This window comes from Agelaius tricolor, unplaced genomic scaffold (genome assembly GCF_023055355.1).
Source record: "Agelaius tricolor isolate 1412-34295 unplaced genomic scaffold, bAgeTri1.0.p SCAF_4, whole genome shotgun sequence".
Classification (NCBI taxonomy): Eukaryota; Metazoa; Chordata; class Aves; order Passeriformes; family Icteridae; genus Agelaius; species Agelaius tricolor.
Window position 1 is genome coordinate 47,892,593 of NW_027269264.1, and position 16,926 is coordinate 47,909,518.

The window sequence follows — 16,926 nt, forward strand, 5'->3', positions numbered from 1 at the left end:
TTATTACATTTTTGTTAAATATTAAGTGCAATAATACCAAGGGCACAGACACCAGGCTCTTAGAGTACCCCCATGACTGGCAGCATGTCCTTCTGCTCACATGATGGCAGAATTAAGCTTCCCTGACAAACCGTCATTAAGCCAAGGACCATCTACTTGTGTTTCCCCAGAGACGTTTTCACACTTCTATGTAACTGCAAGCAGGGGACACGCAGCCTTGATTCACCAGAGGACAAGCAGTGCCCACTGGAATGCTCTTCCATGCAGTCACTGGAACTACAGAGATGAGCCCCATCAGTAAGGGGAGGGCAGTGAGTGAACATTAGGGAGGACATGATGACCCTCCTTTGAGTCCCTCACACCGTTTCTTCCCTTTGAGCCAGAGTTACTTCTGTTTCTGTGGCTAAACTATGCAAAATTACTTGAAGAAAAGTCTGATAGGTTCAAGGCTATAGCCCACTAATTAATCCACCCCCTACAGATCAATTGCTTCAAGTGTGTGAAAAATAATCTTCCTGAAGAAGCCTATGCAGATGTAACTGACCAATGATAATAAATGCATGAGATTTCTCTACCTCATCTGTGGCAACATTTACATTCAAAGAGAAACTCCGCTGAAAAAAGATAATCAGCCAATCTTGTAACAGTAACAACTTACCAGGCACTTTCCTCCTAGCTGATGTTTGAAAATGTGTTTTCATCTGCTGCTTCTGTATTTACGTGATAGTTGTTTTTCATATCCTAGTGAAAAATTTCTATCCCTCTGGGCTACACAATCAGTTTCCTACCCGCAAACACAGACCAAATATAAGATAATGAAGTTTCCAAATTTCCAAATTACAACAGCTGCAAGAAACAAACAGCAAGTACCATAACATTATAATGCAGCTAAAATTCTATTAAAAATAACACTATGTCAACAGAAGTCTTTTTATTTCCAAGTGTTCAAATTGTTACTACACATATGCCATTTAACCATTTTTTATTTAACATTTAGGTAATTACAGTTGAAGGGCTCTATTTCCAGTGGCCTCTCTGCATTGGACACCACCAGAAAAAACATGAAACATTCCACACAGCTAACAATAAGACATTTGAGTTACCAGAATTACAATCATCAACTTTTTTTTTTTTGCTAACAGATCACATACATACATAACCAGGGCCATCTTCTTTAGAAGAAATACCAGAATTAGTACCTCATTTGTTTATTTTCAATATGAACACCTATACATACGAGCAACATGGTACATGACAGTTTGATCATCACATATACAGTACTTTGGCAGTTCTGTGATGTGTTTTTTCCCCTAAGCTCCACAGTAGGCCTCATTTATAAAACATATTGCTAATATGCCCTGCATAAACACCAAGAATCAAATGTATCTTTCATCACCTAAATGGGAAGGGAGCAGTGCTTTTATCTTGCATTTGACAGCCTCATCATACATGCACAATTTTCTTCCATGGACACTTCAACACACATCCTAGCTAACACTGTCTGCAAAAAATAACCTTTAGTCAAAAAAGATTTGAATTTTCTTCTCAAATTAAGAGAAGCTACAGATGATTACATGACAAAATCATTAGCATTTATTTCAAAACAATACTGAATGTGTCACTCTTATTGAGGTTGCTTGCATATTACCATCTTACAAGCACATCAGTCGCCTGATCAAGTCATCCCATTTTGAGTTCATTTGTGAAACTGAGTTGCCTCTTTTGATACCTACTAATAACTCACAGTTTGTGGTTAACTAATACTAATTTCTTTGAATACCTCTACCATCAATTTCCACATGAAAACTAATCGCTATATTAAACCTTTTCACTCAATCTCCCCAGATGAATTATTTTAATTTCCCACCTTCCTGAACACAATTGACCTATTAGCACAGTAATCTAAGTGAGGACAATCTTCCCTCTAATATAACTATGCACTTTTAAGTAGCCACTTCAAAGTTCTGAGGTAAAATGCATGAAATCTGGTTGCAAAATCTCAGATCTAAAGGAACAAAATCACATTATATATATATTGCAATAAAAAACACCTAGAACCTGTCTATAGGGATCTGAAGCAATTTATTTCACTCATCTGTGAAATTTTAGCAGCTATTTCATATTTATTCTATTTGGTCCAAATAGCCCTATAAGTTGTTAAGAGTCACTCAAAAAAGAACGCTGTGCCCAAAACCACATCTGCTATCACAAACATCTCCTCACCCTTTTAGTCACCCTCAACCAGTTCTTAAAAACATAAGATTTCTTGAGCTATACAAAAACAGATTTAAATTTTATTTGTAATAGATCAACAGTGGCTAATTAAAAAGCAGTTGAAGATATGTGACATATTTAAACTAAGCAACATGCACTTAATTTGATGAAGTCTCTCTTCCTCAGCCTTTAATACCTATTTGCATTGAATTATGAACTCTGCAGCACATAAACAGACAGTGTATGGCACTTACAATCATGTCTGCAATATAAACAAATATATCAAAATGTTCTGTAACTAAACAAACAGTAAATCTTGTTTATCTATACAAAATTTAGAGACTATGTTATCATCAAATGGGAAAATTACACATAAACTAAGTTGGACATTCACCAGTTTTGAAATGTTCTTTTTCATAAAGTTATTTTATCTTCTTGCTTTGCTTAATTATGTCAGAAAATGAACTCCAATTCTGCTTCTATTTCTTCACTGTAGTTATTTTGTGCCAGCAAACTTTGATCTTGCACCATTAACTTCCACCCTGGTGTGCCCCTTACATTTCCAAGTTCTCCATCACATTCTCCCTTCTCTTGTTTGTGACTCGGCATCACCCAGAAGCCCTTCCTCTAGGGCAGCATCTTGTGTAACAGAGCTTCCATGGGGCAGAGGCTTTTCTGTCCAGGGTAGTGAGGCTGACCAGCCAAGCTTGCTGGGTCATGGTGTGCCGGGTACCGGGTAATCCCCCTGCGCGCGCTAAGCGCCTTCCACGCAGAGATAAACCAGCCCTGCACACTGGAGCCACAGGGAGCACCCCGAGGTCTGGGCAGAGAGTGCATGAGGCAGAAACATGACAGACAGACATTCTGGCTGCAGCAGTTTTAACCCCGTTTGATTGTTTAACCTGTGTTACAGTCTAATTAAGCATCATTGTTTATGCAATACTTTCAAATGAACAAAAACCCTACAGACAGGTAAACCACTCCTTTTCCATAACTGATTATGCGTTCCAGAATGAATTTCATGCAAACCTTAAAGAGCGTTAACTAATAACCACGTTTGGAGCCTTTAAATACTGTCTTACTCTGAGGTATATGTCTATTACTGTAGAAGCTAATGCTTCACATCTAAAGTCCAAAGAAAAGGCTACTTGTATATTCTAGATCAAGCAAGCTATAGAAAAATGGGAAGAGAGAGCATGTGTTTTGTGGTCAAGTGTTATTGTTTAGCAGAATGCTTCATGCAAGTAATGCAAAAAAAAAGCTATATATTCAAGACTGTTAACATCTGAATAAATAGGGTAAATTAGCAAACACAGTATTGAAAATTATCTACAAAAATGTGTTTTTCCAAGTATTCACTGTTTGTATCAAGTCTTAAAGCAGAAAGCTGCAGGGCAATACCAAAGAAAATGGAATAAAAGAAAAAGTGAACTTGAGACATTTCAAGAAATCCCCTCATAAAACAAATGAATATTTACTGTAAACTAAACTGAAATTAAAACAATGGCTAAAGCTATTAGGTGGCCTTATCAGCAAATACCTTGAATCAAAAGGCCATAAACAAGTATGCTTTACATATTACTTAAATTGTTTATTTTACACCATGGGGTGAAAGCAACACAATTCCTTTTAGTAAAGTATACACAAATAGCCTCACTCAGAATACACTTTTAATGCACATAAAAAAAGTATTCATCTTACAAATTGTTTTGCAATCCAAATATACAATAGCTTGGAAAACAATATTTTAGAAAATTAAAGCCAATGTAAAAAGACTGCTTAATACAACTAAATGATATAAGTTTTTGTATGGCTCTGTCTTTAGAGTTTTCTTACTGCATCATCAATATCAGAAATCTGTTCCTTCAGCTGGTTCCACTGTTCTGGATTTAAAGAAATACCTGAAAAGCATTAAAAATAAACACTTAAGACAAAAAGAAAATTGTGGTGCAGGATCTTGTGCAATTATTATAAAGGCTGCTTTCATACACTAAGCCTCTGTTATAATATTAATACTTGAGTTACTTCAGCAACCATGTTAGTTACAAAGTGAAACTACCCACTTCCAAAGCTTCAACTGCACTTCAGGTCATTTCTAAACCAGTTTACAAAGAAAATGTGTGTAACATAACTGTACAAGTACTAGGCTAAACACAAGAAGTGAAACACAACTCTGGCCTTGACAGAAGGCAGTACCAATGTCCTGGGTGATAAGTAGGAAATAATTTCTATTCCTGTTGGCTCCTAAAAGCTGTACCTATGCAGACAGGTCTGCTGCACACTTTTCTAGTACTGTAATTCTGGGGGGGGGGGGGGGGGGGGATTTTCCCCTTTTTGTTTTGTAAAGTACTACAAATAGCAGGTGCTGTAAGGAGCCTTTTGGAGAGACTCTATCACTCCCTAGAACTCACAAACCAACACCAAAGTTACTTTTTACTTCAAGTTCTCTACAGCTTCTACAGCTTCTAGTGACATTCAACCAATAATCATTCAGTACTCCACAAACCATCACTTCAGTTCTAAATTTGATCTCATCTTCCCTCAAGCTTGAGTACAGGCATGTGTTTTATTTGTGCTTTGGTATACTCATTCTTACCCAAAAATTTCTACAACCACTCTGTGGAAAGTGCAGGCTCCCAGAGTTCCCAGTCATCTCATACTTTCTCCTGTCAAGCTCTTCCAACTAATTATTCCTACTGTCCTCTCCCAGTGATAGCTTTTCTTCATTGCTTTCTGCCTGAAGGTAGAGCAGGACCTAAAAACAGCTGAAACTTTGGGTTCTATTTTCAGAGCACATAGCCTTTTCTTTTCCATCACTGTCTTATCAGAGCACCACCACAATTTAAAACAGCAAGTAGTGTACACGGGGCTTCTCTAAGCAGTCTTCCACCAGTCTGTGGAGGGCAGGTTTCATCTGAAAACAGGTCAGGTGTGCTAACCATTATTAGGGGATTAAATGTCATGAAGATGTCCCTCAATCACAGACCAAGTGAACCAAACAAAATTCAGACCTGCTATTTAAGACACTGACAATAATTTAAACTGCTGGGTTTATTTTTGTTTTATTACAAAATTTTGACTGCTTATACTGGTTTCAGGATAGATACATAGATAAGCAGCTTATGAGTGCATCAAGGAAACATTAGACTCACATATTGTATAAGATTATTTTTATCATAACAAAATTCAGACCCTTGCTGCATTGATGAACACTTCTATCTACATCCTCTCATTTTTGTCACTTAGTCCACCCATCAAATCCTGTTGTTGTTTGCCATTCTAAGTGCACATACCATTGAATTCTACCTTGAAACACAGAACATGAAGTCCTTAGAAGTTAAGAGTAACCTTTTCCGTTAACTAGCAACAAATCCAAAACCAGCAATTTTCCTGCAGAGCACCAGTATAGCTGTTAACACAAACCTATTCTCAGTGGTTATTTAAGCAATGTTGAAAATGCTTCTCAAACTTTCTAAATGACTGCTTACTGAGTTGCTCCTGAACACACCAAAAGAATGTAACAAACCTTACAGTGATTGTACATTAGATTTCTTCAAACTTAGCAGCCTGCCAGTACACAAGGCTGGGGAAGGACTTTTTGCAATAGCATGTAGTGACATGACAGGGAGGAATGGGGGTGCACAGAATGGAAGTGGGTAGATTTAGAGTGGGTATTAGGAAGAAATTCTGTACTCTGAGTGTGACAATGCACTGGCACAGGTTGCCCAGAAAATGTGGATGACCCATGCCTGGAAGTGCTCAAGGCCAGGCTGGATGAGGCTCTGAGGAACCTGGTCTAGTGGAAGGAGTTCCTGCCTACAGCAGGGAGTGGGGCTGAACAAGATGATCTCCAAGGTCCCTTCCAACTCAAACCATTCTGTGGTTCTATGAATCGCCAGGGCAGAACATTTCATACTTACCTCTTGCACTAATGCTATATGAAAATGGATAAAAAGTAGGCTTTTCAAAGAGAAGCAATATAACATTAAGCAGAGCACCACCACCACCAACTATCCTATAATTCCCATCTTGAGATGTGGAAGTTCTGAAAATGGTACACAGTGAAGCCTTGCCTTGAAAAGCAACTGTGCAAGTGACAACTAGAAGTACAATGGCTTGTGCTGTGCTACAGATTACAAACTTGGGACATTTGAGATATTTCTCCCTCTACTAAAATATTTTTTACCAATTTTTTTCATAATTAGTCACATGAAATGTTTAGGTTGTTTTAATCTAAAATTTAGTAGAAACTGAAGGACATGGTTGGTTTAATAAATCAAAAATCTTATAAAATGATTAAATATTTTTAGCTAATTCAGAAAAAAGAAATCCAACCATAAGAGGAAATTCAGTTCATTAAGTTAATCACTGGGGGTGGGGGGGAGAAGAAATATGGCAATGGTATAAATATGTTTATAACTCCCCTACCAAATTTGCTTGTATTTGACATCTTGCTTTCCATAAATCATGGAGGATCTCTTTAGGAAAACAGACTCACTTAAGATTTTATCCATAACCTACAGACAAAACTAATCCTTTGTAAAAATACAAATCATAAGAAAGTGAAAATAATACTCAATAAGTATAACGCAGCAACAAAGGAGAAAAATATTATATAGGAAGTTCTACTGCAAAGTGCAGACCACATTTCAATACAAAGTAACATGAAGCAGAACAATACCTTTTCTGCCAGGCTTCATTTCACCTTCTTGATCCATCCAGTATTCTCTAATATCAATTAAGACTTTCCCTTTAAAATCCCGAACACTGACATACCTCATTTTGCCAATCTGTCAAAACATATAAGGGTCTATTAGGTATTTTACATATTAGAGCATTCACTTTCCCCAGCAGCATTAGACTCTGACATGTCACACTGCAGCTTATTTTAGAAACCACAGAAACAACTAGATTAAAAGCTTAATTCAGAGTAGTCAGTAGGCTAATAAGTAACGACTTAAAACTGGTTGGGCAGGCAATGCTCAATGCAAGTAGCTCTCCTAGAATAAAAATACATGTATTCTTTACATACTTGCTTCTAGCAAGTCGTGAATTTATTGTTTTCTGAAAAAATTTATTTCCTTTCTTTGCAAAAGTTCTAAACAAAGAAGGAAAAAGGGAACGCTACTTTTAAATCTAAATTTTGGTCCATTCCACAAGTACAGAAAGCAAATTAAGATGTTCACATGTGATACCTTCCCTTTTTTTTTTTTAACACAGTAAATACAGATGGAAATGAAAATTAGCCACCAACTGTCCGACACTTACTCCCAAGTCCTCATGGGCATCTGACTCTACCACCAGCTCTTCAAAAGAACAGTCAAATCTTTTAAGTTTACCAGTATGTAGCATAGTACAAAATTTTGGAACTTGGATTTTGGAATTCCATAATTTTCAAATCAGTGTCACAACTGAATTACATGAGTATCTTTTTTTTGTTGGGGGGGTGGGGAGTGGGGAGAAACTGGGGAAGAATCATACTACCAACTATGCAATACACTCTGAATTTGGGCTTATTTGCTATCTTCCCAAACATGATCAAAATCTATCTATTCAGATAAATTCCAAGTACAATCTGAATCTGAGAACCAGAAAATATATAATTAAAACATAATCAAATAAAACTTCTTGCAATTCTAAGAAATCCTTTGAATTCTGCATGTATCTTCTGGATACATTTTATATAACAAAAGAACAGATTCTAAAGTACACAATTTTAAAATAAAGCATTCCTTCCTGGTAAAACCCTAACTTTCAATTTCAACTTCCTTTATCTCTCCATGTTGCATTTTGCTACAATTTAAGGATGGGCCCTACACTTCTGGCCCAAAAACACCAGAATTAAGTTTGACCCGTAAGACTGAAGAACTCTCCAATCAACTACAATAATTCGCAGATGTTTGAGTCATATCCTCTCATTTCACAAAACAGATACAACCATGAATACTTTATCTTTGCTTACATGAATTTTTCTTTTTCTGCAGATGCTACGTAACATCTAAAATTGATTTTAGAACAATTAAGATAATGTAAGTCTGAAGCACTTTTCCTACTCCAAAGCATCCTTTAAAATTAATAAGACATTACTGTTCATAAGACAGTATTTTTAATGTATAAAGTTACAATACAGATTTAAAATTCAAAAATAAAACTATAATGTTATGGCAGCTTAGCTCTTGCAGAGCAAACCTGGTACCATGCCCAAGTCCATCTGCATTCCTGGCAAAGAATACCCTAAAATAGTCTACGTGGACAACATTTCTTAGTTTTACCCTTTAATGCTCCAGTAACTTTTAAGGTCACCTCCAGGAACAGCTTCAACCAGTAGCACTCTGCAACACCCTTTTTTTCCATGGCTATTGAAGAATATTAGTGCCTTGCCAGATTTGTCATAAGAAATAAAATCTAATTCAATATAGCAGACAGATTACAGCTGCAAGTACAGTAGAAGGGTTTAGAATATGATTTTCAAGGATAAGAAAGATTTTATGTCTTAATTCAACTACAGTAAGGTGAGGGGCAATAATGCAACATTTACTTTCACTCAGTCAGTGAAGTCTATCTTAAATAAAAGCACTTCTCTATGTAAATGCTGAAATTAAGTTAGATTTCACATCACATCGAGGTTTCAGATTAATGTTCCCATTAAATTTCAGATATTGAGTTGAACTCTATGCAAAAGCTGCCACTACTAAAATTATTAAGCAGGCTTCTAAAGTACAGTTCAAACAAACACCTACATTTAAACAAAATTTAGACTTAACTTGTTAAGTAAGTAAATTGATGTTCCTTGATACTTAGCTACCTGTAATTCTGATACAGGTTAATTTCTGAATATTTCTTTTTTCATGCACCTGCTGAAAATGTCAAGAATAATTCCAGAGATTGAAGGTATTTTTCTGTCTCTATAACTAGAGCAGCAGCATTTTAAGAGTTGCTGTACTGAGAAGAGTTAGTTTTCTTCACACTGGCTGATACATGGCTGTGTTTTGGCTTTGTGCTGAGCACAGTGATGGTAACACAGAGATGTTTTAGTTACTGCTGAGCAGAGCTTACATAGAGCCAAAGCCTCTTCTGCTTCTCCCCCGCCACGCTGGTGGGGAAGCTGGGGGTGCTTGGGAGAGTGGGAGGAGACACAGGCAGGAAAGGTGACCCCAACTGACCAAAGGCATATTCCAGACCTTGTCACATCACCTTAGGATATAAAGGGGAGGGAAGAAGAGGGAAGGAGGCATGCTGGGCATGATGACATTTGTCTTCCCAAGTGACATCTAGATGTGGTGGGCACTGCTCTCCTGGAGATGGCTGAACTCCTGCCTGCCCATGGGAAGTGATGAATTAACTCCTTGTTTTGTTTTGCTTGCACGTGTGGCTTCTGCTTTCCCTATCAAACTCTCTTTATCTCAACCCTTGAGTTTTCCAGCTTTTACCCTGCCAATTCTCTCTGGTGGGGGTGTGAGCAAGTAGCTACCTGGGGCTTGGCTGCTGGCTGCAGTTAAACCAAGACAGTTATCATGATTTATAGCTGAGTACTTAGTGCAGTTCAAACTTCACAGAGAAGTTCATATACTTTTTATTAAATAGTACAGATCCTTAGATTATATTACTCTATTGACTTAAATAAATCAGTAAACATTAAAACCATTATTTCCTGGTTTCTGTTTCTTAGAATAAAAAGCACTGAAATGTATCTCTGTTCCTTTCAGAGATATGCAATTGACTTCCTCTGTGAGTTTCAGCAAGCACCTTCTTCATCCTTTTTCATATTTCCAGTTTCTCTGGATTAAGCTGTACACCCACAGAGCAAGCATAAACAGCAAAAAATCCTCTCCCCTAGCCAATAACCATATGTAAGGAGCACAGGAGTCCTGTGAACAGTGACATCTGCAGCAAAGCAAATTGTGAAATGCATCGGTGACCACCTAAGTTTCGTAATTATTGTGCTAAACCAGTAACAGTTTCAGAGCATCATAAATTTCTATGTTTACCTTCTTTCAGGAGTCTGTGATAAGGACATTGGGAGATTATACTGAAAAAATTGAAGAACTTACGCCTCAAAAGTCAAAGCCCAAATATGGTGAAAACTCAAAAAAAAAAACAAAAAAAAAGGGGTTGGGAAGTGGACAGACAACACAGAGACAACTTCTGAAATAACAATTTCAGTTAAATGCATGATCATCCCTCTGGTTCTGCTCTGGGTAGCCATTAATGACAAACCTTATCCAAATCAGGCATAGGTAGATGATAGGATTAGTCAAACTAACCAAAGCACATGGTGCAGAGCTCAGGTTGGCTTGAAGCCACAGACAGGAATCTAATGCAGCAAGGCTAAACCCTTCCATGTTAACACAAATAATGCCTGTCCTTAGGGCCTCAAGTAATACATCACACATGGGAGTAACATAAATTTCTGCATCCTAACAGCACACAAATCCTTCATCAAGTTGCAGAGTATACCACGTTCCCTATAAAACCTAATAAGGCCAAGACATCCAAATACATAGAATACACCTTGTCTCTTACACTGAACAAATTGTCTTCTCCTTACACTAAAACCTTCTTTGTAAGTAGTTGAAAAAGAAAAATTACACCACCAATTTCAAACAAAAAAATAAAATGTACATATTTATGAAAACTATGAATCTTCTGACTACAGAAGTCACAATAAGCTCTATATTAAGGGAATCTGTATGCTTCAAGAACATAGCCTGAGGGTGTAGAACAAGAAGACTCTTGGTTTCACATCATTTGCAGCCACTCCCACACACCACAGAACTTGTGACTATCCTATGAATGCTTTACAGCCCAATTTCCATCAGCTAAAGCCACTCTTGTAAAGCTATACTGCAAAGTCACTTCCACATCAGAGATCATTTTACTGCCTTGAGAAAGAAGCTCTCCAGAAAGGTTTCTAGTATCATTAAGATGCCTAGAACAAACAAAACTAGATCTAAAAAATTAACGAGCATGCCCTCCTGAGTAGGGGGGGAAGAAGGGGGAGTAGCCTCAGACCCACTGTGGTTTTATTTCTATAGTTTAACAAGTTTATGTAGACTACAAAAACTGACAATGCTTCACCAAAACACAATGAGTAATCTAAAAAATATTTTATTGTTAATTACTTCAAAGACAGGCACAGACTGGGTAACGCTGGTATTTTAGGTCAAGGTGATATTTAAAGATCTGTATTCCACTCGACACCAGAAGAACCTTGTTCTTATCAGAGTAATGTGAATCCTCTACTGTCTGTTTTTAGTAACTTTTTATTATCTTAGGTCGAAGAGGTTTCAAGAAACCAGAGCATGCATACTTTTGCTTTTATTTGAAAGGATCTGGGTGCATTTTTGCATCAGGGGCACTAAAAGATTTTAAGTTAAGTTTTCTCCAAGGCTGGAATTTCAGAACTTACTACAACCATAGCAACTAGAATTTCTAAACTTACTACAAACATAGCTTTAAGTTTATACACAGTTCTTTAGAGTTCCACCTGCAGTTCACTTCCTAAGTTGTAGAATTCACTATTTCATTTTTCCTATGGAGTTCAAAGCATGCCCAAGCAGAACTAAAAATATTATACACTTCCTTCAATACAGAAGTCCAGACACAGCCTTCAAGTGAATTTCTCCCTTCTAAACATAACTGAAAAAGTAAGAACCTGGACATTAAAAATAACGGCTCTGTATGGCAGTATCAGCTAAGCGGGTCTTTTCTCTAGAAGAGACTTTTCTTCCCCTGTACTGCTTCACACTGCTATAGCCCAGAACCATTTCATTTACATTACTCTGCGCTTGGGTCATCTCACTAGGCACTTTTCCCATACCCTTTCACAAACTTGAGACTCAAAGCCTCAAGAATTTAAGTTCCTTTCCAGCCAGCTAGTCAGAGACCTTTAATAGATCTTGATCCACATCCCCAAAACAGCTAATTCTGAGCTGTGTATCAACCCTCAGCACACACTGCTACTGCCTTGGCTAGCCCTGGGAACTGCAATACCTTGAATTCACAAATGCATCTTTCTACTGAAAAATAGACATCCATCCAATCTTAAAAACAAGGCAATACCACAAGTTACTATCTTTATAGATGTTCAGTGATAAGATTCTACATCATAACATAAAGGAACAAACAAATCTTATTTCAAGATGCTGTAATAACACAGGAGGCCAAGCTGCCCTTGACCTAGTTAAATAGGAACGAAGAGTCCACATTTTGGTTTCCAAGAACATATTGTTCAAGAGCCCTAATTAAAAAAACATTTCCATGTAGAGAAACACCTGATCTAATAATTCAAGTATACTGATAGCAAGTGCTGTATTTACTGACAAAATGACTACCCACAGACACCAGGAGCAAAGTCATGAGAATTAGATCAATTGATACAACACAGATTCTTTTACTCTTTTTGAAACCCGACCAGGCTTTTCTGAGCATCTCATCTGAACGCCAGCCTCATAATCCCCTTCGGCCAAGGATTCCAGGAGGCCAAGCACTACCCTGTCAGAAAGTTCAGATCACCTCGTAAAATTTATATAGCATATGATGTAACATGTTACCTTAACCAGGCTCTATGAGTCATCAATTTTACCTGAAACATATTCTCATCTCTGTTACTGCTTTGCTTAGAAGAAGCTGCACCTTTTGAACTTTCACCAGTCTTTTGTTTCTTTACAGTCTTCTCTGGAGTTACTTGCTTTTTCCGCTTTGCCTTGGAGCACAACAAAAAAACAAAAAAAAAAAAAAAAAAAAAAAAAAAAAAAAAAAAAAAAAAAAAAAAAACAAACAAACAACAACAACAAAAAAAAAAACACCAAAAGCATGAGCCACAATCACTCTGTATGCTACAGATAAGTTCACACTGTATATCACAGCCTACTGCCAAGCAATGCACTTCTTCACCTTCTTGCTGTGAAGGCAGGAATTCAATACTGTACATTTAGGCTGGAATTTAAAAACTTCAAAATGAGCCTGATTCTGTTCTCAGTTAAGTAATGCTTTGGCTTTGAAGAGAATTTAATCACATCAAAATACATTTCAAAAATCTTTCTCTTTTTGCACAGTAACACTGTCAATTCAGTAGTTTTAATAAAAAAATTAAGTCTGATGAAAATGGCACCCTCTTTTCCCCTAAATGGAACAAAAAGTACAGAACAGCTTAACTTGCAAACACATAGATAATAAATAATCTAGAAAAAATATTTATTAAGATAATTAGTAAGAAAATAAAAAATCTGGAAACCACCTCTACCAGAGACCTTTTTTTTTTACTAAGCATCTAATCGTTGCCCACAGCATGATAAATTATGCAACTTTTTAAAAGCATTCAGACCATATCACCTGTAAATCAGATTACACAGAGAAGCTACATAGTTACTATTTCTACTCATGTAAAAATAGGAGACCAGATTTCTCAATGTACTGTACTACACTAAAAGACCTGGTGTCTGTGTTACCACCTATCATTTCTTAAAAAAGATAAATTAACTATTTTTTCCTAAATAACTTTGATTACTACAATAATTTTGCTTTTGTTCAAAATGACTGGTACATCTACACAAATTTCTAACTTAAATAACTATTTAAATTAAACAGAAACATTTGATTTATACATTTACAACAATCACCTTAAAATTTATCAACTCAAAGACACTCAGGTTGGCTCAGCTTCTGAGTGAGAAACCAGCAGATGGTGTAATAGCAAATAAAAGAAAATGAAGCAGAGAAAAAAATCCATGCAAACAAGTAAGCAAGTGACACAAGGAGCACAGAGCAAGTGCATATTTTTGTTATGGAGAAGTAATCCACATATTAAAATGGCAGAGGGTGGCTGTAGGCATGTTCTCAAGTTCAAATTCTTTCCACCAAAGCAGTTGATACAGAACTGTTCAGAAGCTTGCCACAAAGCAGCAAAGAATCACAGGGAATTTGCAATTATCATATGGAATGGCATGAAGAAAACAAAGTGCAACTAAAGAAAAAAAACTTTTCTTCAGGGAAAAATTATGCAATCCACCCATACTTGGAAGGTGGATTGTTTGGTTTATGTTGTTGCAGTTGTTGAGATGAGTGGGTGGGAAAGAAAGTTTCTTAAGGTGTCTGATAAATTATATGGAATGACATGCATGTTGTGGCATAATGCTCACCTAATTCCTTAACCCCAGCCTAAAACAAAAGAGTTAATACAGTAATGAATTGTATGTATTGTTCACCTTTTTGTCAACTTCACTATCTGAATCACTGGCAGATGAGCTTGAAGATACAAGTTCCTTTGATTTAGGCATTCTGGGAAAAGAAAAATAACATGAAAACACTATATAAGGAATGACATTCCATTTTGGCTGGAAAGCAGTCTTCAAACCTGTTTGTACTGGCTCATCTTCTTCAAGCCCTCCTAAAGATTTTCCTGCCCTTTCATTTAAGCTTTAATATGCACTGCAGATGCAATATCAAGCAGTCTTCCCTCTTATATCTTTTCCTCTTTTTGCTGCAACTGCATTAAAACACATTTAGAGCACATTAAATACAGTGGTTTGGCTTCTGAACTGTCTACAGCAGAATGATTTTTCACGATTTTCATATATCCCTGCACATGGCAAAACCCACAATGTAAAACACAATACAATAGTGCCCTCCAGCTGAATCCTTTCTATTACATTATTAACACTCTAGCAGTATTTATATTCTGGCACAGGCATTTCACCCAGTTGGATTTGCAAGCAACATGCTGCACAATTGTCTCACACGTGACGCTTGAGCTCCCACCTATAATCTAACAGTCTTAAATACACCTCAGCCGCAGAGAGCTACAGCACTGCAATTAATATTTTCACTGCAACTTCAACACATCAGTCACTGGAGACTAGTAATTCGCCAGGCAAGCAGACATTCAGCATTCCTTGAATGCGTGCTGCCAGGTGTCCTCGCACATCACCCTAGTATGCAAACATGTGGTTAGGTATAGCGGTTACACATCGTCCGTGCTGCCAGAAACTCTTTGTAACAAATATACCGCTCATTCGGTCTTTTAGAGTAAAATTAAGCATCCCTGAAACTGTACAACACAAACATCAGCTAGGAAAGGTCAAGATAGCATTACAGAGTATCTCAGGAAAGAGAAAAAGGAGTAACAGCGGTCTTAAACGGGCAGTGAAAAAAACCCCCACATATGCAAATGAAAAAAAAAAAAACAACAAAACCAACAAAACAAAACAACCAAACCAGAGTCCAAATAATGCTAATGGATCAACGTAGTTCCAAAGTAGGGCAAGACCTGTGGTAATAGCTTGTAGCACAAGGACGGAAGCTGCAGCACTGCACAGGATACAGGGTGTGAGGAAGCACACACAAGCCACGCTCTAGGATGGAGGCAGAGGAGCGCTGGAATGGGACAATGTGAAAATAAGCAAATGGATGACACTGAGTCGGCGAGCCAAACGATGTTTCGGGGGGTGACCCTGGGGTCCGCATGGGACGGAGAAAGGGACAATATGGAGGAAGGTGTGGGCCGAAACTGGGGAAAAGGGGATATGGGGTGTTGGGTGCCCCCCGGGAGAGGCCGAGCGTGAGGAGACACCGCAGCGCCGGCGAGGGGGACGGGACGAGCCAAGCCAAAGGAGACCAGGGAAAGGGAAGGAAAGGAAGACGAGTCGGGAACTCCAGGTAGGCGGATCCCAGCCGCCATTTTCCTCCCCTATTCCTCTTTTCCACGGCTCGTGTCGCCCCCCGAAGATAAGAGTCGAGACCCGAACAAGGATGGGGGGCAAGGGGATGGGCGGGCGAGAAAGTCCAATTCTTCCCTGGGCAGGGCGGCAGCGAAGGGACTGCGGGTTACCCGCGGCTGGGCGGACGAAAAGGACAGCACGGAAACTAGCGGGCATAGGGTCGCCAGCGGACCAGGTTTACCCCCGGCCCCCGGCGCGGGGGGGAGCGCGGCCAGGCGCCATCTTATCCCTCTATCAGACTCTGTACCCCCCAACATGGCAGCTCCCCCTCGGCAGCGGCGGCTCGCTCCTCCCGCTCCACAGCGGGGTATCCCTCCCGCTGGGCACCGCGGGCACTCGAGGAACAAGAAGAAGCCTCGCCTCGCCGCCACCCGTCCGCGGCTGCTCCGATCGGGCCGGGAGGTGCCGTGGCGGTGGCAGTGGGGGTCGTGGGAAGGGGCGCCCGGGAGAAAATGGCGGCGTGGCGGGGGCGCGCGAGGGGACCCAGCACTCACGTCCTGCTCCGCGCGTGGCTCCTCCGCAGCGCGACACAAGCGGAACTGACGCGTCTCGGAACGACCGCCCTGGGCTACTCACGTGGGGCGGCGGAGGGAGGCTTTAAAGGGGACGCGCCCTTTGTCCCCGTCGTCACTCGTTCCCGCCTCCCCTGAGGGGCGGGAAAAAGTCGTAGTGCTGGAAAGGAAATTTTTACGGGATCACAGGAAGTCCTGAGTTGGCAGAGACTCACAGAGGACGACGACTCGAGCTCCTGGCCGTGCACAGGACACTCCAAGAGTCATACCCTGTGCCTGAGAGCGTTGTCCGAGCACTTCTTGATGCTGTGACCACCTCTCTGGCGAGACTCTTTTAGTGTTTACCATCTTCTGAGTGAAAAACTTTCTGGTACCCATCCTAAACCTCCCCTGACTCGCCATGGAATCCTGTCGCTTGGCCGTGAGGGTGAAAAGATAGGTACCTTCCCCTCGTGAGGGAGCTGGAGACTGCCATGGACATT

At 39.2% G+C, this 16,926-nt stretch overlaps 1 protein-coding gene across 2 annotated transcripts; it reads right to left on the reverse strand.

The window, feature by feature from the left end:
* Window positions 1-916: 916 nt before the first annotated feature.
* On the reverse strand, window positions 917-16,556 carry SUB1 (SUB1 regulator of transcription). 2 transcript variants are annotated; one of them, XM_071425585.1, is made up of 6 exons: window positions 16,427-16,457; window positions 15,482-15,588; window positions 14,421-14,493; window positions 12,800-12,919; window positions 6,896-7,004; window positions 917-4,115 (listed from the first exon to the last, which is right to left on the reverse strand). In XM_071425585.1, exons 3-6 carry the CDS (start codon window positions 14,490-14,492, stop codon window positions 4,036-4,038), a joined length of 381 nt encoding a protein of 126 aa, XP_071281686.1. In that variant the 5' UTR covers window position 14,493; window positions 15,482-15,588; window positions 16,427-16,457; the 3' UTR covers window positions 917-4,035. The 2 variants fall into 2 exon arrangements, with proteins under 2 accessions (XP_071281686.1, XP_071281685.1); XM_071425584.1 differs by lacking the exon at window positions 15,482-15,588 and having other exon boundaries at window positions 16,427-16,556.
* Between the last annotated feature and the right edge of the window lie 370 nt (window positions 16,557-16,926).

What these genes read in the sequence shown, in the direction of transcription:
- SUB1 (XM_071425584.1), bottom strand. Translation starts at nt 14,492, where the DNA reads ATGCCTAAATCAAAGGAACTTGTATCTTCAAGCTCATCTGCCAGTGAT. An exon ending in ATAGTGAAGTTGACAAAAAG is followed by an intron (nt 12,920 to 14,420) that starts GTGAACAATACA and finishes TTGTGCTCCAAG; the next exon opens with GCAAAGCGGAAAAAGCAAGT. An exon ending in AATGAAGCCTGGCAGAAAAG is followed by an intron (nt 4,116 to 6,895) that starts GTATTGTTCTGC and finishes AATGCTTTTCAG; the next exon opens with GTATTTCTTTAAATCCAGAA.